Raw genomic sequence first — 26,441 nt, forward strand, 5'->3', positions numbered from 1 at the left:
CATTATTGTTTTCTGTATTTATAAATGATATTGATGATGGTATATCAAGCTTAATGTCCAAGTTTGCAGACGATACAAAGGTTGGCAGGGTTGTCAAGGACACTACTGACACTATGCTGCTGCAACAGGATCTGGAAAGGTTGAGCAGATGGGCTGAGAGGTGGCAAATGAAGTTTAACATTGACAAATGTAAAGTACTACACATGGGAAACAGCAACCCCAGAGCAACGTATCAACTCTGTGGTACTACACTGACAGTGGTAGAGAATGAAAGGGACTTGGGGGTGGTTGTGCAGACAGATATGAAGTTCTCTGAGCAGTGTAGACGGGCTGCAGGAGTAGCTCATGGAGTATTGTCAATGATATACAGGAATTTTTCCAGAAGGGATAAGGAGGTGATTATTCCATTGTGTAAGGCAATGGTCAGGCCACACCTAGAGTACTGTATACAGGTCTGGAAGCCTCATTTCAAGAAGGATGTAGAGCTGCTGGAACGAGTACAGAGAAGGGCAACAAGATTAGTGAATGGAACAAAGGGGTGCTCTTACGAAGAAAGGCTTAAGTTTTGCAAATTACAGGGTCTGGAGACTAGGCACCAGCGAGGTGATCTGATAGAGGTGTATAAAGCCTTGAGTGGTTTAAGCATGCTCAATGCTGATGGGATTCTTCCTCTAGCTCAGAAAAATCACCTGAGAGGGCATAAATTCAAATTGAGGAAAGACAGATGTAGGATAGACATGCGGAAATTTGCCTTTAGCCAGCGGGTGGTTGGTTGGTGGAACAGACTTGCATCCCTTGTGGTGGAGGTTGATAGCCTAAATAAGTTTAAGGCTCAGCTGGACAGGTATTTTGAACGAACAGAGGGGTGAAGTGGAAGTGGGTTTTTTTTTTTTTTTTTTGGCTGATACTGCATAAGCTTGCTTTCTTGCATCAAATGCCTCTTCTAATGCTAATGCTAATTGACAAATTTAATTTTGACTTGTAGAGTAATATCTGGAGTTTTCTAGCTATACCTTGCACTTGTTATAAATCTAATAAGCCAAACTTTAGTTAAATGAAGTGCAGCTAGAATTTATACCAAATTTATACACATTCCCCAAGGATCAGTATTTGGACCACCGATGTTTTTGATTTTCTTAAATGATATCGATGAAGGGATAGAGGGCATGATGTCTAAATTTGCAGATGATGTAAAGATCTGTAGAGTAGTTAATGATCACTGCCAAGCAGGACTTCTTCAGAGTGACCTAGATAGACTTCAGGGATTGTCAGAAAAGTGGCAGCCATGCTTTAATTCAGCAAAAATGCAAGGTCTTATACCTGGGGAACAGTAACCTCAAAATAACTTATACGCTTGGTGGAGTTGAACTAAAGTCTGTAATTGAAGAAAGGGACTTGGGAGTTACGATATGGTCGGACATTAAGTTCTCCGAGCATTGCAGACAGGATGCAAGGAAGGCCAATGGTGTCCTATCGATGATTTATCAAACATTTGCTAGTAGAGATAAGGTCATCATAATCCCATTATACAAGGCTATTGTTAGACCACACTTGCAATACTGTATTCAAGTATGGAGACCACACCTAAAAAAAGACATTGAGCTTCATGTAAGGGTCCAAAGACAAATAACTCACTTGGTGAGATCGGCAAAAGGGCATCCATATGAGGAAAGACTTCGAATATGTAGGTTGCACAGCTTGAAAACTAAGCACCTTAGAGGAGACTTGATTTAGATGTAAAGGCTCTGAGCAGCAAAAGTAAAATGAATAAGGACAAAATTTTCACGGTAATAAATGATTCCAGAACTAGGGACTTAAATTCAAGTTATGGTGGGGGGAAGTTTAGACTGGATTGCAGGAAGTTTTATTTTAGCCAGCAAGTTATAAATTACTGGAATAAGTTGCCTACATGGGTGGTTGACACTGACAGTTTTGGGAAATTCAAAACGTCAGCTGGATAGTTACTTATGGTCAGCTGGATAGTTACTTTATTTTCTCTTCTTTTATTATTTATTAATTATTCAATTTATATACTATTTTTCTTTTCTTTTCTTTTCTTTTTTTTTGGCTGGTGTAGCATAAGTCATAGGCTTCCTTGCACCATATCGCCATTACTAATTACCAAAGTAAATTAGTAAATGAGTTTTAGAATTGCTTTCAATCATAGAAGAGAATAGCTTCATTGAGGGAACAAAAGCAATGAATTGGCAAGTTTAATTTTAGCTTCTAAGGTAATATCTGGAGCTTTCTAACTATACCTTGCACATGTTATAAATTTAATAACTCAAACTTTAGTCAAATGAGAAGCATCTAGGTTTTATACTCAATTTATCCACATTTTCAAATTCAAAATATTCTGCACTCTTATTATGTAGCATATTCATTATAAATCATGTCTAGCTATTCTGAAAGATAGAATTGCATCTCTTTTCAGTTTGTGCCAAGAAAATGTGCAAATATTTAACATAAAAGAATTGAGGATGTTGTCAGAATAGTCTCTTTTAAAAATATACATTCTGAAGAATAACTGAAATAGTATTGTTTAAAAATTGAATTAGAATGACTAGTTTTTGGGATTGTTTTTCCTTGTCAGCTAGCAAAAATAGGCAGTAAAAATGCTTCAAAAATAGGCAGTAAAAATTTATGGAAAGAAAATTTTCTTTCCATAAATTAATAGAGCATTTATTAATACATAATTTTGGATTTTGATTCTTTAAATTTAATTTCTGTGTTGCAGTATTTATTTATTTAAAAGTCTCATTTATTTCTTTATTTTTTATGTCATGTAATTCTTTTAATGTCATCCCTTGTACCATCAATATATTTAGGTGTGATGTCGTATATCATTTGGAGGGGGATCCTGGTCAGACAGAGTTTACTCCTTCGGGTTGTGTTGCCCTTAGTCGTATTGAGGTACCTCTTTTTGGTAAGTGACCATTCTACATAATGAATTCAAGTATCAATATACAGTCAGTCCTCGTATAACATGTGTTTACATTACATGAATTCGATCATACACGATTTATAAATAGGGGAACAATATCTTATATAACATGAACCGAATTCGCTTATGCACGATTCGCCTCTGTGTTTACAAGAAATAGCAGTCGAACGCAGAATCACCCCAACCGAACGCAACACAATAGGAATGAAGAGAATATTCTGAAAATGTATTTATGTTTCTTATATCAGTGAAGGGGAAACACATTTCACCATAATAACATAAAAACCCACACAATTCCAGCTATCGGTATAATCGCAAATGCAATTAGATCGAGTTTACTACCAGTTTATAACAGATTCCACTAACAGAAACGCAACTGGAAATTGTTTTTATTGTTTTATGGTAGTAATCCCTAGAAATGTGCTTTAGTAAAATGTGAGGTGTTAATAGTGTATCTCTCTCTCTCGCTAGGAATTCCCATGATAAGTTTAAGAAGGATAACAAAGTTTTAAAATTCAAGATTTACTATATCACGTTAATACAAGCCATTAATGAAGATTATCCCGACTGAGATAGGAATTTGCAGAAACATTCAAAGAAAAGTGCAAAGGATAATCTGGAATAGTTGATAAAATTCTGTGATCTGATGAGACCACATATAAATTAAAGGTACAGGTGAATAGACAGTTGCAGTTGTATTTGTTATGCTTTGAGTACATCACATAAAAATATCAATGGAATTAAATGCACCAGGAATAACTGAGCTTGAATTTGGTCAGGAGGTGTTGCTAGACTTTTTTTTTTTTTTTTATTAATGACAGAGTCACAAAAATATGCTAAAAATAATGTAGTCTTAACTATTGCATCTGTAGTTAATTTAAAGGATGTATTTTTCGTGCAGGATGGTGGTCTCCTCATGCTAATATCATATGTAGTTTTTTGAATTAAAACTTCCAGAAGATGGACAGGCAGTTGCTGCTACGCCATTCAGTAGCAGTCTTGTTTATCTGAATTAACTCCAAATGATTTTTTGCTCCAGGGGTATAAAGTAGCCTCCTGTGTTAAGAAGAGTTCTATTGTGGATCTTCAGCATGTAATTGTCATAGAATATGAATCAGTATCAGTGGATATATGCATAGTTTTATAGCATTGACTGACAGTTATATGCAAGTCTGTCTGTTAATGTTATACAAAGACTGAAATATTTGTAAGGTCCAAAATGGTAGACATTTTGAACATTTGCACTAACATGAGTTATACTTATTTTTAATGATAGTTAACCTTATTTTACTTAATAAGGTTTATATTTCTGTAAATATTTTCATCTGCAGTGCTCACAAACTTGCTTCCTGACTTTTGGCCCACACTGTATATTTAGGCTTGTAAAATTTTCAATAACTTCTATAATTACAGCTATCCTACCAATATTATCACGTTATCAACTGCAGAAATACACACATATGCTATTATTGCTTCAAATTCTAAATAAATGCTGCAGTTACTACCAAAACAGCTGTATTTTGCTAATGAATGAAATTATCCTATCAAGAATCTGATTATCTTGTGAAAGAGAGGTAATTAGCATTCCACTGTGATGGGTCATTGCATATTTACAATATGTACATGCCCTGCAATTTGCAATTCTCTCTTTATTATTGCATTTAGACAAACTTTGTATGAGATTCTACTATTTTTCCAGAAAGAGCACATCAGAATTTCAGAAAGCTGGTACAGTAATCCTTTGTCTTCAGTATCGAGGAAGATAATTAGTTCATAAAATCATGACATGATTCATGAAAAAGTGTTTTGCAGAGATAGTCATACACTATAGTTTTCCTTGTCTCATATACTGTACACTTGTCATTTCCTCATAAACTGCAAATAAATTCCCTAAAACAACCATGTTTTGAAATAATAGTATTTTGTTTGAAATATTGATTCTTTAGGCAAATCTACCTCCAGACTAACAGGATTCATGATCAGATCTTATTTATTTTCTCTTTATAAAAAATAAATATCACTGAAGTAAAATAATAAGTCATTACCTTTGCTTCTATTAACAAGTCAACTATCTTGAACGAATGCTGCTGAAACAGTGATGCATTTCCTCTGTTAGTGTAACGTTTTATTAATAACAGAAGCCTGTCTTCTCTTTAAATAATTTAGCATATATCTTCAGCCCTTGATCAGAGCTTATTGTTATTTCATTTAATACACTTAAACCAAAATATTCATTTCATTGAAAACTAAGTATCATGCACAAATAAATCAAAATAAATCCTTCAAGCATGTCAACAACAACAACTTATAACTAACTAACCTTTTTTAATTTTCTACATTTTAACAACTGTCTTCACTTTATATGTCATTACACTTTGCTTTTCCTGTACGTTTCATATGAAAGTTTCACCAGAGCAGTCAGTGAGAATAATTCATGCCATACATTGAACATGTGCAATATAGGTTTTGCTGTGCACACAAAAAAATACCTCCACCAAAAACTATGACAACTTAATTTTATTGAACTGCAAGATTATTCTTTAGTCAAGCAAAGTCCTTTTTATCCTCTTATGCTTCTTATTACACTAAAAGTATTTTATTTTCATCTCTGTAACATTCAGTAACAGGAGTGTCTAGATCATAGATATAGCTTAGCTAAATTTTTCAGCACTCACCTCATAGTAATCCGCTTAGTTGGTTGAAAGTTTTACCACGTACATAGTGGTTATGAGATTTTAATAACTTACAGGGATTATAAATTTAAAAACTAAGTTATGGGCTTTAAAAATTTTTCTAAGAAAGGAAAGTGCACCTTCCATTCTATGGTTGTCTAATTAAAATAAATTAAATGAAGTGAGATAAAAGCTAATAGCTGCGCACGAGTGACTTTCGAAATAGTCTTCAGTTAGCTATAGTGGGGGGGGGGGGGGAGGAAAGAGCGCGCAAGTGTGTTATATACAGGTTGAATTCCTTAAATGCATTTCAGTGCATGTGAAAACTTAATACGTGCTAACCAAATAGGGAAGAAGTTGGTGGGAAATTAAGCTAAGCTGGAGGCTTGAAGTGGTGAAACCCATGTTTAGTCTCTAGAGCAAAGTTTCCGGCACCCCCCCCCCCCCCATACTTCTCCTTCAACCCATGCATGGTACTAAGTACTATAGGTTTTGATACCTTTCGTGTTCGGGGTTTTCATAAAAAAAAAAAAAAAAGAAAAAAAGCTATATCTACGATCTAGTCATTACATCACAGCACATAAGGACTCCTTAAAATATCATCAGTCAATTTAACACAAATCCTTTAACTATTTATTACATTTATTACACCTCTTCTGCATGTCTATCATTTCCATATTTTCCCTAATGCATTCAGATCTGCACGATAGAAAACTTCATTTCACAAAACTATTAGTTAAATACTTTTCCGACAAACTCCACATTACAGTCTTAAAGAAATGTCTCACATATGACAATCCCCAATTTCACTCATATCTGTACCAAAAATACTGTTAAAAAATACCCTTTTATTATACAGCAAGCCTCTGTTGCCATAATTAAAGCCGAATTACGGAAAAGATACAGAAAAATATCTCCTTTTAGATCAAATACATACCCTCAAATTCAAGCTTAAAAGAGAACTAACCCCCACGACTTGGTACAATTACATATAACAGAACAACACACGAATTCAGGCAACTTTAAGTCAGATTACACAAAAGCACACCAAGAAATGGGATACACTCACCAGAAGACACAAAAAAATCCCCAACAACTCGGTTGTTAACATCTCTACACAAACATTTTCCCCTAATGAACTTTCTAGTCTAGAATATGGATTCAATTTCGCCATTAACAGCAACCACTACCCAGTTAAAGACGCCACGATTGAAATACAAACTAAACTTGATAACCACCCAGATAAATATCGTATCATACATGAAACCAATGCTGTTTTTAACTCCCAAGTAACTAGTAAACCTAATATTCTTCAACAACAATTAGCCCACATACGAGACTTCATGAAAATTCCGAACATTATAATACAAAAGGCAGACAAAGGCAACACCATCGCAATCATGGACAAAAATGTATATGTAAAGAAAATGTTACATAACCTGTCAGAACCAATGACATACAGAGTTTGCAACACGTTAACATTACCAAACTTAAAAATAAACTTGATGGGATCCTAAGAAGACTCAGAGCCAACAAACAAATTAATTTACACACCCTCCAGCAAATAGGCATACGCAGTAATATTCTCCCACACATTTTTGGAAAGTCAAACTCCATAAACAAGATTATCCTTTAAGGCCCATTGTTTCCTATAAACAGTCCGCCTATGCTAATATCCATATTCCTCATCAAAATTATTTCACCTTTAATGAGATTTTCTCGGTTCAGGGTCTACAATACTAAACAGGCACACGAACGTATAACTTCCATGACCATATCTGAAAACAATATTCTCGCGTCCTTCGACGTCATCTCCCTATATACAAACGTACACATCGAAACCATGCTACTGGCTCTTAAAGAACTATTAATTAAAGATGACACTTTGACAAAACGTACTGACTTAAACATTAATGGCATTTTAGAACTCACGTCACTGTTACTTGACGCCAAACAATTTAAATTTCAAAATAACATCTACCAACAAATTTTTCGGTCTTCCCATGGGCCTCGGTATCTCTGTCCCTTTATCCGAAACCTACCTCGTTTCTATTGAAGAAAAAATACTCCAACCCTTTCCCCCAGGGATTAAACTATATATGAGATACGCGGACGACAACCTCTTAATGGGCAACAAAACCACTATCGATACTTTACTGAACACGTTTAATACAACGCATGAGAGACTCAAATTTACCCTCAAAGTAGAAACCCATAATAAAATAAATTTTCTAAACCTCACTATATACAAAATAGGTACATCTTTAGGCACCAAAATATACAGAAAGAACACACATACGGGTAAATTCTTACATTACCACTCACCATCCTCTATACATCAAAAAAGCAGTTCTATACAATCAGATATACAACGCTATCAAATATAGTCACACACAAACAGACCTATCTGTAGAATTGCAATACCTCACCAAAAATTCATCGATGTAATAAATTCAGAAATGTAATAAAAGAAACCATCTCCAGAGTCCATAATAATACTAATAACCCAAGCAAAATTAATAACCACGTGAATAAGAATAAGATACACAAACCCCTTATCGCCTTCCCATACCATCAACAATATGCTAGACGACTTCAACAGATTTTTAAGGATACAGATATCAATTTAATATTTACATCTTATAACAAATTAAGTTCTAAATTCAATTCATACAAGACAACATACGAGTATGGGACACAAGATCATAATAACATTATATTTTGATTAGATGCCAATCAGATTGTCAAACACGTTACATAGGCAGTACAACAGCAAAATTTGGGACATCAAAAATTTCTAACATGCGTGCATGCTACCACTTTAATAGCTTCAAATCTAATTTAGTAAGTACAGAACTAACACAACATGTTCAATCTTATAATCATAATCCACTCGTCGATTCAGCAATCACAATAGTTAAACTAAATTCCAGTTATAAAATCCTTCAAAACGAAGCCCTCGTCATTGAGTGGTTTAAGCGCCACACATCACTTAACATATTAAACAAAAAGATTCCCGCCAACTTCTCCCCTATTTGGAATTTAGCACGTATTAAGTTTCCACGTGCACTGAAATGCATTTCGGGAACTCAACCTGTATATAACACACTCACACGCTCTTCCCTCCCCACTATAGTTAACTGAAGACGATTTCGAAAGTCACTCATGCGCGGCTATTAGCTTTTATCTCACTTCATTTAATTTATTTTAATTAGACAACCATAGAATGGAAGGTGCACTTTCCTTTCTTAGAAAAATTTTTAAAGCCCATAACTTAGTTTTTAAATTTATAATCCCTGTGAGTTATTAGAATCTCATAACCACTATGTATGTGGTAAAACTTTCAACCAACTAAGTGGATTACTATGAGGTGAGTGCTGAAAAATTAAGCTAAGCTATATCTACGATCTAGTCATTACATCACAGCACATAAGGACTCCTTAAAATATCATCATAACAGCAGTGTATATTTGACCAGTGTATTTGATGATCCAATCATGTAACTGTCACAATTGAAGGTGGTGCAATAAAAGATTTTCTCTCTCTCAGTGTTCCACAACAGGTGTGCCGCGAACTTTGCTGAAGTTGTATACCTATAAATAATACTATACGTATTATGATTAGAAATTGGCAACTGAGAACTTTTGCCTATTTTAAAACATTAACTGTATATTATTTATTCCCAATTATAATTTTTATATGTTTGTAACACCATTTGTACTGAAACACAATGTTGTACATGTGGGACAGTAAATTATTTTTCGCATGAGTATCCAACACTTACATTCCCAAGTTATTTGTGTGTTTGCCCTTCCAATATTTCTTGTTTTGTCACTGCACTGACTGAGATAAGATGCTACTCGTTAAAGTTAGATACGTACGTGCTGTTCCTTCAAAGTGTAAGAATTAGCAAAACATCCCCTGTCTTTTTATTATTTTATTGGCTTGTTTTGATATTTGTCCCTGTTTGTCCCTCTACTTCAACTTTATTACCTTGTTCCTGTACCAATGCACCCACCCTGTGTTATAAGACTATATTTTAAAGCAATAGATGTGCCCCTCCCTCTGTTCAAGGTGTATTGGTCCCGTGTCTATCACTTTCAGTTTCCTCACAGCTGGGCTCTGAAATAGTCGGAAAACTGTGATCGCAAGCCATAACATTATTGATTTTACTATTTTCTTTTTTTAACAATGGACAAGTTCCTTGTAAGGAGTATTCCTTCCATGAGTGCAAGTCCTGAAAGTGACCAGCCCAAAAAAAAAGAAACAAAAATTAGTGTGCAGTCAGTGTAGTGATAATTATTTGTATTTTGGTTTTTTCTGGTGTGGTGATAAAACATGCCCAATCCCCCAGTGTGTCATGTGTGGAGAAAAACTGAGCAATGCTGCTATGGTTCCCAGTAAGCTGAAAAGACATTTCTCAACAAAACATTCTTCCCTGGCATGCAAAGATATCAATTATTTTTGATGGTTGTCGCAACAAAACAGGCAAAGTTCATGACTTCGTTATTATGTGTTTCAGAAAAAGTACAGGAAGATAGCTATAAAGTAGCCGAACTTATCGCAAAGACCAAAAAGCCACACACAATAGCTGAAACTTTGTTAATGCCAGCTTGTTGTAAAGAGATGGCGAAAATAGTTGTGGGCAAAGAAGCTGCTAATGAAATATCAAAAATTCCACCCTCAGCTGACACAATCAGTTGCCGAGTCAGTGATTTGTCCAGTGACATTGAAGGAGAAAATCAACAGCAGTCAGAAGTTCTCACTTCGGATCGACGAGTTGACAGATGTTAGTGGTCACACTTGAATTCTTGCCTACATGAATGTAGATGTAATTCATCACATGTAGTTCATCAATGGAGATGTAATTGCAACAAATTTCTTTTTTACAAAGTACTACCACCAAGCAAGCCATTAGTGAAGAAACATTTTGTGTTACCAATGAATATATGCTCCAAAATGAATTAAATTAGAAGTATTGTGTTAGTGTTTGCACAGATGAGAGCCGCTTCCATGACAGGTCGAGTTAAAGGCTTTGCGGCTAAAGTGCACGAAGTGAATCCTGACATACGATGTGACTATTGTCTTATTCACCGTGAAGCTATTGTTGCCAAGTCTTTGCCATTTGGTCTGAAAGTTGTGCTGGACGAAGTAGTAAAAGTCATTAACTGCACCAAATTGCGGACCCTCAATTCACGGCTTTTTTTTACCTTTTGTGTCAGGAAAATTAGATCTGAACACACCACACTCCTGCCACATACAGAAGGATGGTGGGTTGTCACATGGTAAAGTGTTAATGCGCCTTTTTGAACTTAAGGAGGAGGTATAGACAGTTTTAACGCTTTAAGGGCACGAGTATGCAGAGTTATTTGCAGATGATTAATGGGTGACCAAGTTGGCATATCTTTCCAGTATTTTCATTCACTTGAATGAGCTGAACCGAAAAATATGAGGCAAGAACGTAAATCTTTTTCAGGTATGGATAAGATTTGAGGCTTTCAGAATAAGCTGGATTTGTGGATACCCCGCATTGCAAATGGGTCATTTGAGATGTTCCTAACTGTATGGCTGCTTGCTGCTGGTAATAAAGTGGTGATGGACTTCATTAAATAACATTTAGATAACATGAAGCAGAAGTTCATGGATTATTTTGGAGAGAGCGTTGAAGATTTTGACTGGGTTTGTGATCCATTTGCTGCGGATGCAAAATCTCTTCCAATGAATGTACAAGAGGAACTATCAGATCTAAAGGTGGACAGAACATTGACATTAAAACATGAAGCGCAGTTGGACAACATTTTGCGTTGTCAATAAGGAAAGAATATATTTATTTGGTTTTGTACAGTGATTTATATATTTGCTTTTGTGCAGTGATTTAGGGTTCATAAAATGTTAATATATGTATGACCCAATTTCTGTTGGAACAATAATAATTGATTCTTTTGTGACTTAATAACATATTTATATTAAAATTGCCGTAAACTATGCTTTTTGGGGATTAACATTTTGATGTGCCATGTTGTGTCATGGATAACGTAAGGTGTGCGTGAAGAGAAAAAAGGTTGCAGAACACTGTTTTTGACTAATGTGGTATTAACAATAGCTTACAATGAATGATAATTATTACAAGCTAAATAAAATGTGAGAAATGTAAATTCTCTACATTGTATAAAAAAAAAAATTAGGAACAATTATACTTTAGGGCAGTGGTTTTCAACCATTTTTTAATGACAGCACCCCTAATTAATTTATTTTATTTTGCGGCACCCCTACTCAATTTTCTCAATATATATAATATTAAAAAAAAATATATAGAAAAATATACAGTATAATCCAGTGAATGTATTTAATAACACAATAAATATACAGAAGCTTTTGAGGCTGACGAGTCTCTTTGTCAACTGATAGATTGAATTTAAATACAACTGTTATAGTTATTCGTGCAGTGAGCTGGGAGTGAAGTCACGTTATTCAAGCTGGTTTCCTATTGTTGTCATACGGACATGCGCTGTTTTACTCCAGTGTTTGTCGTGGTGTAATATGGTTGTCTCCAGGATTGGGTGCATTCTCATCCCTTTGCAGCGGTTTATGGCCTTCGGATTGTTCGATATATTAAGTGACTCTAGCCATGCACGGTGGCGAATGTGTTGCGAGTGGTCCACTATTTCGAAGTCACGTTTGGAATCAAGATTGTGGTTGGTGGCCCAAAAGTGCTCTGCGACTGTGGACTGGTCAGTTTCGACAAGCCAGATTGCAGAAACCTACATTCACTTGTCTCCAGTGTGAAGACCCCTGTCACACCTCTCTTATGCAGCAATGTAATATACCGCATCACCTGCAGAGACTGTGACAGCTGCTACATAGGTGAGACATCGAGACATCTTCAAGATCGCCTTATGGAGCATAACAGAGCAATCCAGCTTGATGAAACTGACCAGTCTGCAATCGCAGAGCACTTTTGGGCCACCAACCACGATCTCGATCCCAAACGTGACTTCGAAATAGTGGACCACTTGTGACACTTTCGCCACCACGCATGGCTAGAGTCACTTAATATATTGAACAATCCGAAGGCCATAAACCGTTGCAAAGGGATGAGAATGCACCCCATCCTGGAGACAACCATTTTACACCTCGACAAACACTGGAGTAAAACAGCTTGTCCGTACGACAACAATAGGAAACCAGCTTGAATAACGTGTCACTCCCAGCTCACTGCATGAATAACTATAACAGTTGTATTTAAATTCAATCTATCAGTCGACAAAGAGACTCGTCAGCCTCGAAGGTTTCTGTATATTTATTGTATTAAGTACATTCACTGGATTATACTGTATATTTTTCTAAACTATGGACCCCAGTACACCAGGCCCTTTCGTGATAAAAAATATATGTTATTTATTACAAATTATATATGTACAGTATATAATTTTATTCTTTGTATAGAGGTACTAAGTAAACATCAATTATAGATCACCACAAAATTAAAAAAATATAATAAGTTTAAGTAACTTAAACCCAAATTATGTGGCACCCCTGGAATGTTGTTGCAGCATCCTAAGGTGCCACGGCACCCCGGTTGAAAACCACTGCTTTAGGGCCTTCTGAACAACTTTTGGAAAACTTGCCCATTACCCTCATGTACCTTATTAGTTACATGACAAAGTGTATGACATTAGCAAGCATTCATCTCTCATTACTTTTTGTCAGCCAATTCTTATCACTAGCTTCATAAAGAATTTTTGATCATCATCACATTCTTAATTTTTTTTTTTTGTGTTATCAGTGCATTCAGTATTGAAATGAAAGGAATTGAATAGAAAGAAATATATTGTGAACTGAATAGAAAGAAATATATTGTGAACTGGGAAAAGTATGTTTGTCTGAAATGTTTTGTATTTTTTTAAGAAAATAATATTAAGTATATTAAAGTAGCACCACTTAATGAAAAGAATATTATTAGAAAGGATTTAAATTATTGCCATGTAATACTTTAGTCAGTTTCCCTAACTTAACTGTATACAACGGTTTCGTTAGATTAGGGAAATTTTCAGTGTGCATTCATATGAATAAGTAAATCACAGAGATTCCAAGCATCATTCTTAATAAGTTTATTATTAGACTACAGCAGTATTTCAAAAAACCTAAATTCAGTTTAACCTAGCATCTTTTCATAAATTGTTTATATACTTTATTTCTTATTTGTTAAAGTTACTTTTAATGTTTTTTTTTTTTTTTTTTCAATTTGTTTAATCCATTAAATTCTATTCTGGTTCCGGTGATAAGGTTTTTCTGTTAAAAAAAGAGTTTAAAAAATAACCCTCGGTGTGTCATCATTTCTTTACTGACTCAGTATAGTGAAGAGCAGGCCTTCTGGGTCCACAATTCTAGCCCTAAGTACTCTTAAATATCAACAAATATCATTTGCATACCAAACTGATTCATCTGTGCAATGCATTACACACAGTTTGTTCCTAACCTGGTTGAAGCATCCTTGAGGTTATAAGGAAAACATATTTGAAAAAATGTGTGTATCTGATACAGCCTTCAAAATTTTGATAAGTATACCAGGGACAATTTTGTTAATAAATATGAGATGCTTCACATTTAGTAATAAAATTGAAATAATTGATTATGAATATCTAAACATGAGATATACGTGTGAGAGGTACCATCAAATATTTGGCAGTTATAAGTCTGCTGCACCATACAAGAGAAGAAGATACAATGAGTATAATATGGTGCCAATTCTCCTTCTATTGGGGAAAGTTAAGTACTCTGTTATTTGAATGATACTGTCATGAGGAAAAAAATGAAGATCTATTTTGTTTATTGCATAAAGGGAAAAAAAGGCATTGGAATAACAGTGTGAGAGGTACTTCCAGTCGTGATTTGCTACAACTATTGACAGATGAGTGGTAATTTCATCTACTTTGAATATTGCAGAATTGTCCAGTTGCATGTCACTTATGGCAGTATTCTTTAAAAGCCGTTGCCAAAACTTATTTAATGTAAGTGAAAACTTAACATTAAAAGCAGTTTACCTTCCACAGCTGTTGCATATTGCTAGCTTATCATTTAGAGCTCCTGTCTGGCCATGTAGCAGTCGCCGACCGGGCTAGCCGAGTGGGTAAAGTACCTGCCCGGCAACCCAAAGGTCGCGGGTTCGATTCCCGCCTCGGGCTTGGATCAAAGTACTGCAAAAAACCTTGGGAGGTGCAATATGGCCACAGAAGCCGATGCGCCAACAACTACCAAATCAAAAAAAAAAAAAAAAAAAAAAAATGTAGCAGTCTCCTTTTTTTTTTTTTTTTTTTATATCATGTCCATTTCCATTTTGAGTTATTTTAGATAATAAATTAGGGGGAATAGTATTAGTTCTGGAAAATGATGCAAGGAAGCTTATACAGCAATATCAAAAAAAAAAAAAAAAAAAAACCCACTTGCCACAGTATTCATCCATCTTCTCTAGTATTTGTGTAGTTCCTCCTTAATTTTAACATGAATTAATTAATTCTTTTAAATAGCACAGTTAGAAGTTTGATCCAATCAGTCACTCTTTGGCTGAAAGCAAATTTACACATCTTAATATGCCTTCATCAATATTGTTAATAAATATTGAAAATAGTAGGAGGAATCTAGCACTGAACCCTGAGGGATTCCACTAATAACACTGATCCATGAAGAACAGTGGTCATTAATAACCACACTGTCTCCTGCCACTCAACCATCCCTCTTTCCATAGCAATAATTTTTCTGTAATGCCACAGTGTTCCAATTTGTGCAGCAGGTTTTCACATAGAACAGTATTAAAAGGTGTACTGAAATGAAAGTATACAATGTCAAAATTATTTTTTGTGTCCACTTGCTTTGTGGCTGTGCCATAGTAGCTGATCGGATAGGTCAGCAAGATCTCTACATAACAAATTTGTGCTGCAACTGCCATGTAAGCACATTCCCATCAAAATTATCCTGCATTACTCTTTTAACCACCAACATTATTTTCCCTGGAATAGAAATCAAGCTTACAGGTTTTTAATTACTCACTTCATCCTTTGATCTCCCTTTGTGAATAGAAGTGACATTTGCATATCTCTAATTTCTAGGGAAGTATCTTTGAATCCAAATATGGCATCATAATTATGTCCTAATGTTTGCTTACCTCTTTTGCTGCCTAATTAATTTAATTGGATAGATTCTGTCAGCCTTAGGTGACATTTGATTTTGACTTCAACAATTTCTCTTGCTTTCTTCTAATTTTCTTCTCACAAAATCATTCAGTGACCAGTTATAACTTGGTATACATCTGCTATTGCCATTCCTGTAAATTCTTCCCAAGTGAATGTTGGTGAAAATATTTATTCAGTTTTTTAAGCAACATGAACAGTATTGTCAATAGTTATGTCATTCATATCTGATTGAATATGTCATTCATATCATTTCCTTTTTTTTTTTCTTCTAGTGTTAACATAAGCAAAAACTACTTTTCTTTGCACTCTTAACTTATGACATCTCAATCTGCCTTAGATTACTTAACCCTCTCAGTGATTTGATTGCTGACTAGTTTATATATCTGAAGGTTTTTGTATAACATGATATTTTGTAATCATCCCATGCATTTTCTCCTCTGCTACTAGTTTCATCATTTCATCTGATAACCATTTATTTTAGTTAGTATGAAAAGCTCAGTAGCTTCTGTGATTATTTCTCTGAACACCATCCTCATTTAGAATTAATTGTTAAGGTCATCAGTTGGTTTCACTGAAAAAGAATTTAAAACTGCCTAAGATTATTGTAATCATCCCTACAAAAGCAAAATCCCTTCCATTTACCTTTGACAATAGTTATACATTAAATAAATTCCCCATCAATAGATTGGCTTTTGTTGATGAAAATTATCAAAACTAATTTTTGATACATGATTAAAGATCTGAAAATTTTTTTTTCTCATTCTTAAGTATAGTTAAACTTTTATTGCTGCTGTTTCTGAAGTGATACTTCATGGTATTCATGCATAAACTGCATGCGTCAGGTGAACCGTCACTGTCTTTGCAACTATTCGGGTTTATGCTTGAAGAGTGGCATGGTATACTGGCTAAGCGCCAATGGTTTAGTTTCAGGATACTTGTTTTCCTTCTTTCACTAATTCAATAAACACGTTTCACCTTTTCCTTGTTGTTTTTGAAAGATTTATTATTGTTTTCACATAGTAAAGACTATAACATTAATTTCAAATTTGCATGATGTGAAACATGCAGATTTGAAATAAATTTTGAAATAATTTTTAAATGTACAAAATAAGTTGAAATATATGTGAATGTGCATATTTGAAATTTAAACTGGAAGATAAGAAGAGACTGAGGGATCTGTTGTACCAACGTTCTGTCTGGCTGCCCTCACTAATTAATTCATTGTATGCATGCATGATGAATATGTAAACTCTTCTGACCATGGTTGTTATAAAAATAAATGTAAATTTATTTATTTTATTTAAAATTTTATGTAAGACTAGAATAGTGTATGTGTATTGCATTAATTCAGGAAATGATAAATTGATAAAGTTCATGAAACTTTATCAAGAATAGAAACAGGTGCATGTATACCTGCGTGTACACCAATGCTAGGAGTTTGGTAAATAAATTTGATGAATTTGAGGTATTGCTCAAAACATCAAAGGCAGATATTGTTGGGATATCAGAGACGTGGTGTCACACAGATATAAGTAATGCGGAACTGGAATTTGGGGAATACAATGTGTATAGAAAGGATAGACAGGACAGGACAGGAGGGGAGGAGGGGTTATGCTATTAGTTAAGAAACACATAAAGTCCAAGGAAGTGAAGCCAGTCAACATCGATGGACAGGGCAGTGTCGAGTCAGTTTGGTGTGACATAAGCATAGGGAAATCAAAATTGAGAGTAGGAGTGTGCTATAGGCCTAATGACTCTGATGAGTATAATAAGATATTGTACAGGGAAATAGAGTGGGCCAGTAAATCAGAGAGTCTTATAATGGGGGATTTTAATTTCCCAGATATTGACTGGAATTTGTGGGTTGGTCACTCGCACACTAGCAAGGCTTTTGTGGATTTATTGGATGATTGTTTTCTACATCAGCATGTTCGTGAGGCAACAAGAGGGAGCAATACTCTTGATCTGATTATCAGTAGTGATTCTTCATGCATTAAGAATCTGCAGATAAATGAACCACTAGGTGGCAGTGATCACAGTGTGTTGAAGTGGGATTTACTCAAGGAAGTAACTACCATCAGAGGTAAAGGGAAGGGTTTTTGTTTTCGTAAAGGCGACTATGATGGTCTGAGACAGTATTTAAATTCTATACAGTGGGACCAACTGATGATGTTACCAACAGCAAACTCAAAATGGGAAGCATTCAAGGAACTAATCTTGGAGGCTACCAGGCTTTACATACCAACTAAGAAATATTATTCAAGGTTTAGGCCTAAATGGTTGTCAGATGAACTAATGAGACATGTGGCAGAGAAGAAAAATGCATGGGATACATACAAATTAATGGGTGACATGGAAGCCTATGATAGATATAAGTTGGTCTTTAACCAAGTCACAAAGGAGATTAGGCAGGCAAAGGCAGACTACGAAAAATGCTTGGCAAAGGATGCAAAGAAAAACAGAAAAGAGTTCTTTACATATTTAAACTCAAGAAGGAAAGGGATGAATCAGATTGGTCCACTGGATATTGATGGTTCAACAGTTGAGGATCCTGCTCAGGTGGCTAACAATCTAAACGAGTATTTTCAATCTACATTCATGCATGAGGAGTTATTCAGGAAGGAGAATGATGTAGGTAAAGTAAACATTGGCAGTGAGCTGGATGATTTTGTAATAACTGAGAGGAAAGTGGAGGAGAGATTGTTGAGGATAAACATAAAAAAGGCACCTGGGGTGGATGGGATCTATCCAGTTATATTAAAGGAGGCAGCAAAGGAAGTAAGCAAACCCCTAGCCATAATTATGAGAGCTTCTTTGGACTCAGGGGAGGTACCCATAGACTGGAGATGTGCAAATGTAACCCCAATTCACAAAGGAGGATCAAAGGCTGACACAAGTAATTATAGACCTGTTAGTTTAACTTTGGTTCCAGGTAAATTAATGGAGGCACTGGTTAAAGAAGCACTGCAGGATCATCTAGACAAGAATTCAGTTATAGCTCAGACGCAGCATGGTTTTGTTAAGGGCAGGTCTTGCCTGACCAATTTGATTGGATACTATGATGTAGTCACAAAAGAACTGGATGCAGGGAATAACTTTGATATTATATATTTGGATCTTAGAAAGGCTTTTGATACTGTTGCACATGGAAGACTGCTGCACAAATTGGAGCAGTGTGGCATTGGAGGCAAATTGCTGCTATGGATAAGGGGATGGTTGAGTGGCAGAAGACAGAGAGTGGTAATCAATGGACACTGCTCAACGTGGACTAATGTTATTAGTGGAGTTCCTCAGGGTTCAGTGTTGGGTCCGTTGTTGTTTTCGGTGTTTATGAATGATATTGATGATGAGATATCAAGTTTAATGTCCAAGTTTGCAGATGATACAAAGGTTGGCAGGGTTGTTAAGGACACTACTGACACTATGCCGCTGCAACAGGATCTGGAAAGGTTGAACAGATGGGCTGGGAGGTGGCAAATGAAGTTTAACATTGACAAATGTAAAGTACTACATATGGGAAACAGTAACCCCAGAGCAACGTATCAACTCTGCGGTACTACACTGACAGTGGTGGAGAATGAAAAGGACCTGGGGGTAATTGTGCAGGCAGATATGAAGTTCTCTGAGCAGTGCAGACGGGCTGCAAGAGTAGCTCATGGAGTATTGTCAATGATATACAGGAATTTTTCTAGCAGGGATAAGGAGGTGATTATTCCCTTGTATAAGGCAATGGTTAGGCCACATCTTGAGTACTGTATACAGGTCTGGAGGCCTCATTTCAAGAAGGATGTAGAGCTGCTGGAACGAGTACAGAGAAGGGCAACAAGATTAGTGAATGGAACAAAGGGTTGCTCTTATGAAGAAAGGCTTAAGTTTTGCAAATTACAGAGTCTGGAGACTAGGCACCGGCGAGGTGATCTGATAGAGGTGTATAAGGCTTTGAATGGTTTGAGCATGCTCAATGCCAATGGGATTCTTCATCTTGCTCAGAATAATCACCTCAGAGGGCATAAACTCAAATTGAGGAAGGACGGATGTTGGATAGATGTGCGGAAATTTGCCTTTGGCCAGCGGGTGGTTGGTTGGTGGATCCGACTTCCATCATTTGTTGTTGAAGTTGATAGCCTAAACAAATTTAAAGCTGAACTGGACAGGTATTTCGAACGAACGGAGGGGTGAAATGGGAGTGGTGTGTGTGTTTTTTTTTTTTTTTTTGGCTGATGCTGAATAAGCTTGCTTTCTTGCATCATATGCCTCTACTAATGCTAATGCTAACTCAACAGTTACTTTGCATCGATGTTTACAGAAGAAAAACCCTTTATGTCAATGAGAAATTATGGCAGTGAAGTTGAAAAATATGTAATTAATGATATTGAAATTCCACGTGATTATTTAATGAAAAACTTTCGAACCAACAAGCATGTAAGGCTCCTGGGGCTGATGGCATATATCCTATAATTTTAAGGGAGGCGGAAAGTGAGTGCATTGAACCATTGAGGCTAATTATGAGAGCATCACTGGACTCAGGAGAGATTCCGTTATATTGGAAAAGTGCTAATGTATCTCCAGTATATAAAGGTGGTTCTAAGAGTGCAGTGTAAAATTTCTGACAGGTCAATCTTACTTCAGTAGTAGGGAAAATCATGGAGGCAATGATCAAGGAATTCGGGGTCATTTGGATAGAAATGGAATTCTGAAGGTTATGTAGCATGATTTTATAAAGGGAAAATCATGTTTAACAAATCTGGTTAGCTGTTTTGACAGGGTCAATCATGAGCTGGATTTAGGAAATAATTTTGACATTGTTTATTTAGATTTCAGCAAAGCATTTGACTGAGTCCCACATGAGTGGTTACTTTATAAGCTGGAACAGGTTGGAATCACAGGGAAAATCCTTAGATGCATAGCCTGATGGCTTCAGGACAGGAGGCAGAGGGTTGTGATAAATAGTTATTCCTCAGATTGGGTTAATGTAAGAAGTGGGGTTCCCCAAGGATCAGTATTAGGACCACTGTTGTTTTTAATTTTCTTAAGCGACATTGATGAAGGGATAGAGCACGTGACGTCTAAATTTTTGCAGATGATGTAAAGATTGGTAGAGTAGTTAATGATCACCTCCAAACAGAGCTTCTTCAGAGTGACCTAGATAGCCTTCGGGGATGATCAGAAAAGTGGCAGCTATGCTTTAATCCAGCAAAGTGCATGGTCTTATACCTGGGGAACAGTAACCCCAAAATTACTTATACTACACTTGGTGGAGTTGAACTAAAGTAAGCAGTGGAAGAAAGGGTTTTGGGAGTTACGCTACAGTCAGACATGAAGTTCTCCAAGCATTGTAGACATTTTGTAAGGAAGGCCCATGGTGTCCTATTGATGTTTTTTCACATGACAGTAGAGATAAGGATGTCATAATCCCATTATATAAGGCTATAGTTAGACCACACTTGGAATACTGCGTTTAAGTGTGGAGGTTGCACCTAAGAAAAGACATCAAGCTTCTTGAAATGGTCCAGAGACATGTAACTCACCTGGTGAGATTGGCAAAGGACGTCCTTACGAGGAAAGACTTTGAATATGTGGATTGCACATCTTGGAAACCAGGCACCTTAGAAGCGACTTGATTGAGGTGTTTAAGGCTCTGAGAGGCAGTAGTAAAATTAATGAAGATAATTTTCACAGTTATAAATGATTATAAAACTAGGGGCCATAAATTCAAGCTACAGGGAGAGAAGTTTGGAATAAGTTACCTACATGGGTGGTAGAGGCTGACAGTTTGAAATTCAGAGGTCAGCTGAATAGTTACCTATGGGAGAAGGGAAACACATAGGTTGTCTATTTCATTTTCTCTTATTATTATTTATTAATTGTTTATTTTATTTTATTATTATTATTTATTTTTATTTATTTATTTTTTTGGCTGGTGCAGCATAAGGCTCAGGCTTCCTTGCACCATATGGCTAATATTAATACTAATACTAATACTAAACTGATTTATCCTGATGTGTCCCAATATGTTGGTAATTTCATTAATTTGTAAGAAATATGCTAATGATTTTCCATTAATATATTTTATTTATGCATTTATTTTTACAGGTCCTCCATTTACACATCAGTGTACACCTGAAAGGTAATTATTTTTGTGTGCATTATTTTTGTGTGCATTTGTGTGTGCATGTGAGATTTTAAGCCAGAGCAGATCGAAAAGAGGATATTCCAAATTACTAAGTTTCTGACAAGGAATATCAGAACAGACATATGCATAATACCACCTTTGAAGCGAAAGGAATCATACATCAAGTAATTCAGAAAATTGAGATGAGCAGTGGTTGAATCAACCAATAACCAACATTCTGTCAGAACATATGCATGCACATATACACACGTATGTATATATTTATTCAGAAGATAAATGCAAAAATATGAAGTAAAACAGTGCATTGAAATCTCTGAAGTGTATATGCATGTGAGTATATATAAACTGTAATATGCATGTAAGTAGTTATAAAGAATAATTTGTGTGTAAAACAATGTGTATGACTTGTGGCTATTAACGAGACTGTACATGCAGCCATTACACGTCAAGTGCCACCTGTGAAACAAAGGCACAGCAGTTAACCTTGAAACTTTCCCCAGTTGTATGCAAAGTCACAATATGCTCTGCAGTGAGACAGTGCCCATGGAAGTATCTATAGAAAAGGCATGCAGCAGAAAGAACGCCTATGAGACAGAAAGTGGAGATAGTCTGTTAGAGATGAGTCATTAATTAACATAACTGCCCTCTTTCGAATGGAATCTTAGAAACCTGAGAGAGGCTTGGGGCACCGCCCCAGATGGAACAATATTCTATGGTAGGGCGGATTTGCGATTTGTACAGAGTGAACAGCTGTTTGGAAGAAAAGTAACGCTGAGAGCGAAAGAGAAAAACCCAGTTTTTTAGATGCAGAGGAAGCAATATATGTAATTTGCTTATGCCAAAAGAGATTAGAAGTCAGAGTAATCCCCAAAGGATATATATGACTTTGCCTAGAAATTGAAGTGTCTTCAAAGATAAGCATAGGAGCACAAGCAAGAATCCTCTTTGCAAGATATAAGACAGGACTGAGTTTTAGAAAGGTTGAAATCAACTAAGTTATCTTTGCCCCACTGGAGAATTACTTGGAGATCAACAGTTAAGGAATTGGTAGTGGATATTCGAGAAGTTGCAGCTTTTGAGCAGGATAAGTTTTCTCAAACTTGAAGATGGAATGAATATGCTATCATCAGCAAAATTATGGATTGGATTTCTGGTCAGTGGAAGAAGATCATTAATATACGAGACGAAAAGAGTAGGAGAAAGAACTGAACCTTGGGAAACACCAGCGTTAGTGGAGAATTTAGAAGACAGAGAGCCATCCACCATCACCCACAGTGAGCAGTCAGAGAGAAAACTGGATACCCAATTACAAATAACAGTTGGAAAACCATAAGATGGAAGCTTATTTGGATCCTCTATGCCAAACACGATCAAAAGCCTTTGAAATGTCAAGAACAACTGCTTGAGTTTCATCAAACTTTTCCACTGAATTTGTCCAAAGATGGGTAACACAAGCTAGAATATCACCAGTGGATCAACACTGACGGAATCCATACTGGGGATCAGATGGAAGGTTTCTAGATAGTTTAAGAGTTGGCAGTTGATTGATTTCTCCATTACTTTAGAAAGAGTAGAAGTAATTGCAATGGGATGATAATTGGATGGGAGGGATTTGTCACCCTCCCATCCACTCCAGGTCTTTAGTAATTGCAAATTTCCAAGCAGAAGGGAAAACACCTTTGGAATAAGAAAGTGAAAAAAAAATCTACACAGAACAGGAGTAAGTTGAGGAGCACAGGTTTTGAGAACAAGTGGAGAAATACTGTCATCACTTGGAGCTTTCTTAACTTTAAGATTCATCGAAATCCTTCTGAATTCCTTTTGAGACCACAGAAGGCATTGAATGGAGCGTAATGGGAATGGTGGGCAGTTCTTTACCAAGATCATTAATACATGAGTTGGAAGAAAAATAGGATGCTTGCAGTTCAGCTTTATCCTTGGCTGAAGTGACAACAGAACCATCTCGTTTTGACAGAGGTGGGAGCAGAGATGGGCAAAAGTTGCGGCCAACAGCTTTGGCAAGAGACCAGAATGTTGGCTATCATTTGGACAAGAAGCAATCACTGATTAACAGTTGCTTTACAGTTGTTGCGAGCTTTGGTGTAGGCAGAAAATGAAACTGAAGATTTGGAAACAAGCCAGTTAAGGACCACTCACTGTGTACTTGGAGGGATTGTCTGTGAGAAGATCAAGTGTGTTCGCTGTGTGGTTGCAATTGTCTGGTATTTTGGTAGGTAAATGAACGATCTGTGCAAGATCTTTAATAATTGCAAAAGCCTCATCATCTCGACCAGCTGGTTCTGTGTGACTAGAAAACGGAAGCCAGCTGGATTTGTAAACATTAAAATCGCTAAGGAAAATTATCTCAGTGTTAGGAAAGTTGGAAAGTTTCAAAGAGAATTCCAAAGAATTCCAAGGGGTTAGTGGAATTGGGAGAACAGTAGAGGCAATAGATGAATTTGACAAAATGGGTAGAGAGATTTTAAGCCAGAGCAGATCGAAAAGAGGATATTCCAAATTACTAAGTTTCTGACAAGGAATATCAGAATGGACTTATGCATACTACCACCTTTGAAGCGAAAGGAATCATGCATCAAATAATTCAGAAAAGTGAGATGAGCAGTGGTTGAATCAACCAATAACTGAGATTCTGTCAGAAAAAGCTCCTGGGGTTTGGCAGACTGTAAGTAGAAATTGACATCATTGAGATTACAACTGGGACCACGTATATTTGTGAAATGAACGAGAAAGCATTGGGGGAGGTACTACATCAGGAGCTTGTGTTTAAATGGCATAAAAGATTTTTTATGTCATTGTCATTGCAATGCTTGCTAAGTGTTATTGGCATGTTACAAATCAGATCTGGAAAATGTTTGCTAGTATTTGTGACCATGGACAAGACATTCAGTTGCCACTATCAGCCTGAGTCAAGGCAGCAGTCCAAACAATGGAAATGTCTGAGTTCCCTGTCTTCAAAGAAGGCAAAACAGTTCCATTGTCTGTAAAGGTCATGGTAGCAATCTTTTGGGATTCCAAAGGAATAATAATGATGGACAACCTTCCAACAGGCCAAACTGCTATGCGTATACTATGCTAACCTATTATATCATTTACAAGTTGCTATCAAGTCCAAAAGAAAAAAAAACATGCTGACAAAATATGTTTTGTTTCCCAAAGACAGTGCTCCCACTCACACATCAGCAATCACAGTGACTGAAATATATCAGTGTGGGTACAAATTGCTGCCACATCCACCTTATTCACTTAGCTTTACAAAAAAAATTCAAAAAATACGAATTACTTCCCTTCCCTTTCCGTTAGTCACTGAAATTTATTTGGATACTGTCTATTTTAGAACATGATGCTCACTCTACTATCGGTTCCTGAATTATATTTTTGATACTGTTTAGATCCTTGGCAAGAAATGGGACAAGGATTTTGTGCCCCTGTTGAAAGTCAGGAAGACAGAAGGTACCTTTCAATATTGAATATGAATTTCTGTAGACTATAATTTTCATTCATTCCTTAAGGAGATAAACGTAAGGGGAAGTTGTCACCTGTTCTCAAACATGTAATCATCTTTTCCCTTCTCATATTGTTGACTCTTGCATTCTTGGTGCCTATCTGCCCACTCACCCACTGATAAGGGGTAACTTCTGAAACAGTTCAGTCTGGATGGTGGCACTCAAATAAGAATAAGTGACAGTATACTTCTCTATTTAGACAGCATTATTTATTTGAAGTTAAGAATTAAGGGACTTGTCGTGAGGGAATTCATAGTATGAGAAGCATTGAAAAGATGGGCCTTTTATGTAAATATTGGATAGTTTTGGAGAATTTTAGTTGTACATAAATGATGTTAATGCAGTAACTTGTATAAGGTGTGGCAATAGAGTTCCTGGATTGGTGGGCCCCGGGTGCCAAGCGATTTTCTGTGCTAAATAGTACTGCGATTCCAAAAGCGACTGAGTTTTTCCTTGTTTTATTTCGTTCAGTCTTTCTGTTGATTAGCTCTACTTTTAAAAAGTATAGAAAGAGAGCCAGAAAAAGGAAAGTACCTTTTTCTCTATTGTATATACTAACTCCTATTGTATATACTAACCGTACTAAAGCGGCACTGCTCCTGCCTCCCTGTGGTGGGGCTGGTAACCTGGGTGGAAAAGCTAATCCCCCAGGGCAAAAAGGAGCCGACATGGATAAAGAAAATTATCCAGCCTTAGAGCCTTCAAGCTCAAATACCATAGATTGGTATAACTCTGATGAAGGTAGTGCACAACATAAGCGCTTAAAAATAGATAATCATCAACCCAAGTATCCAACTTTCCTGATTATCCATTCCTTATCTAGTCAATGCAGAGAGTGAGCAAACTCTCTCCATTTATTATACAGAGATTTCTAGAAAATGCTGCTGGATCACCTAAAATGGTCAAAAGGTTACAATCAGGGGATTTGCTTGTGGAAACTACACAGTCGAAACATTCAGAATTGTTGTTAAAGATGAC

The 26,441-nt window shown here is 36.2% G+C and overlaps 1 protein-coding gene across 1 annotated transcript in view; it reads left to right on the plus strand.

The window, feature by feature from the left end:
• The window catches only part of LOC150086833 (polynucleotide 5'-hydroxyl-kinase NOL9), a 176,081-nt gene that overhangs the window by 75,376 nt on the left and 74,264 nt on the right, over nt 1-26,441 (plus strand). Inside the window, exons 5-6 of the mRNA XM_090371608.1 lie at nt 2,829-2,926; nt 21,900-21,933. Of these exons, the coding sequence (XP_090227734.1) occupies nt 2,829-2,926; nt 21,900-21,933 (132 nt within the window). The remainder of the gene's footprint in view (nt 1-2,828; nt 2,927-21,899; nt 21,934-26,441) is intronic.

The sequence above is a fragment of the Mastigoproctus giganteus genome, chromosome 4 (genome assembly GCF_048544385.1).
Source record: "Mastigoproctus giganteus isolate SK-2022 chromosome 4, ASM4854438v1, whole genome shotgun sequence".
In the NCBI taxonomy this organism is placed as follows: Eukaryota; Metazoa; Arthropoda; class Arachnida; order Uropygi; family Thelyphonidae; genus Mastigoproctus; species Mastigoproctus giganteus.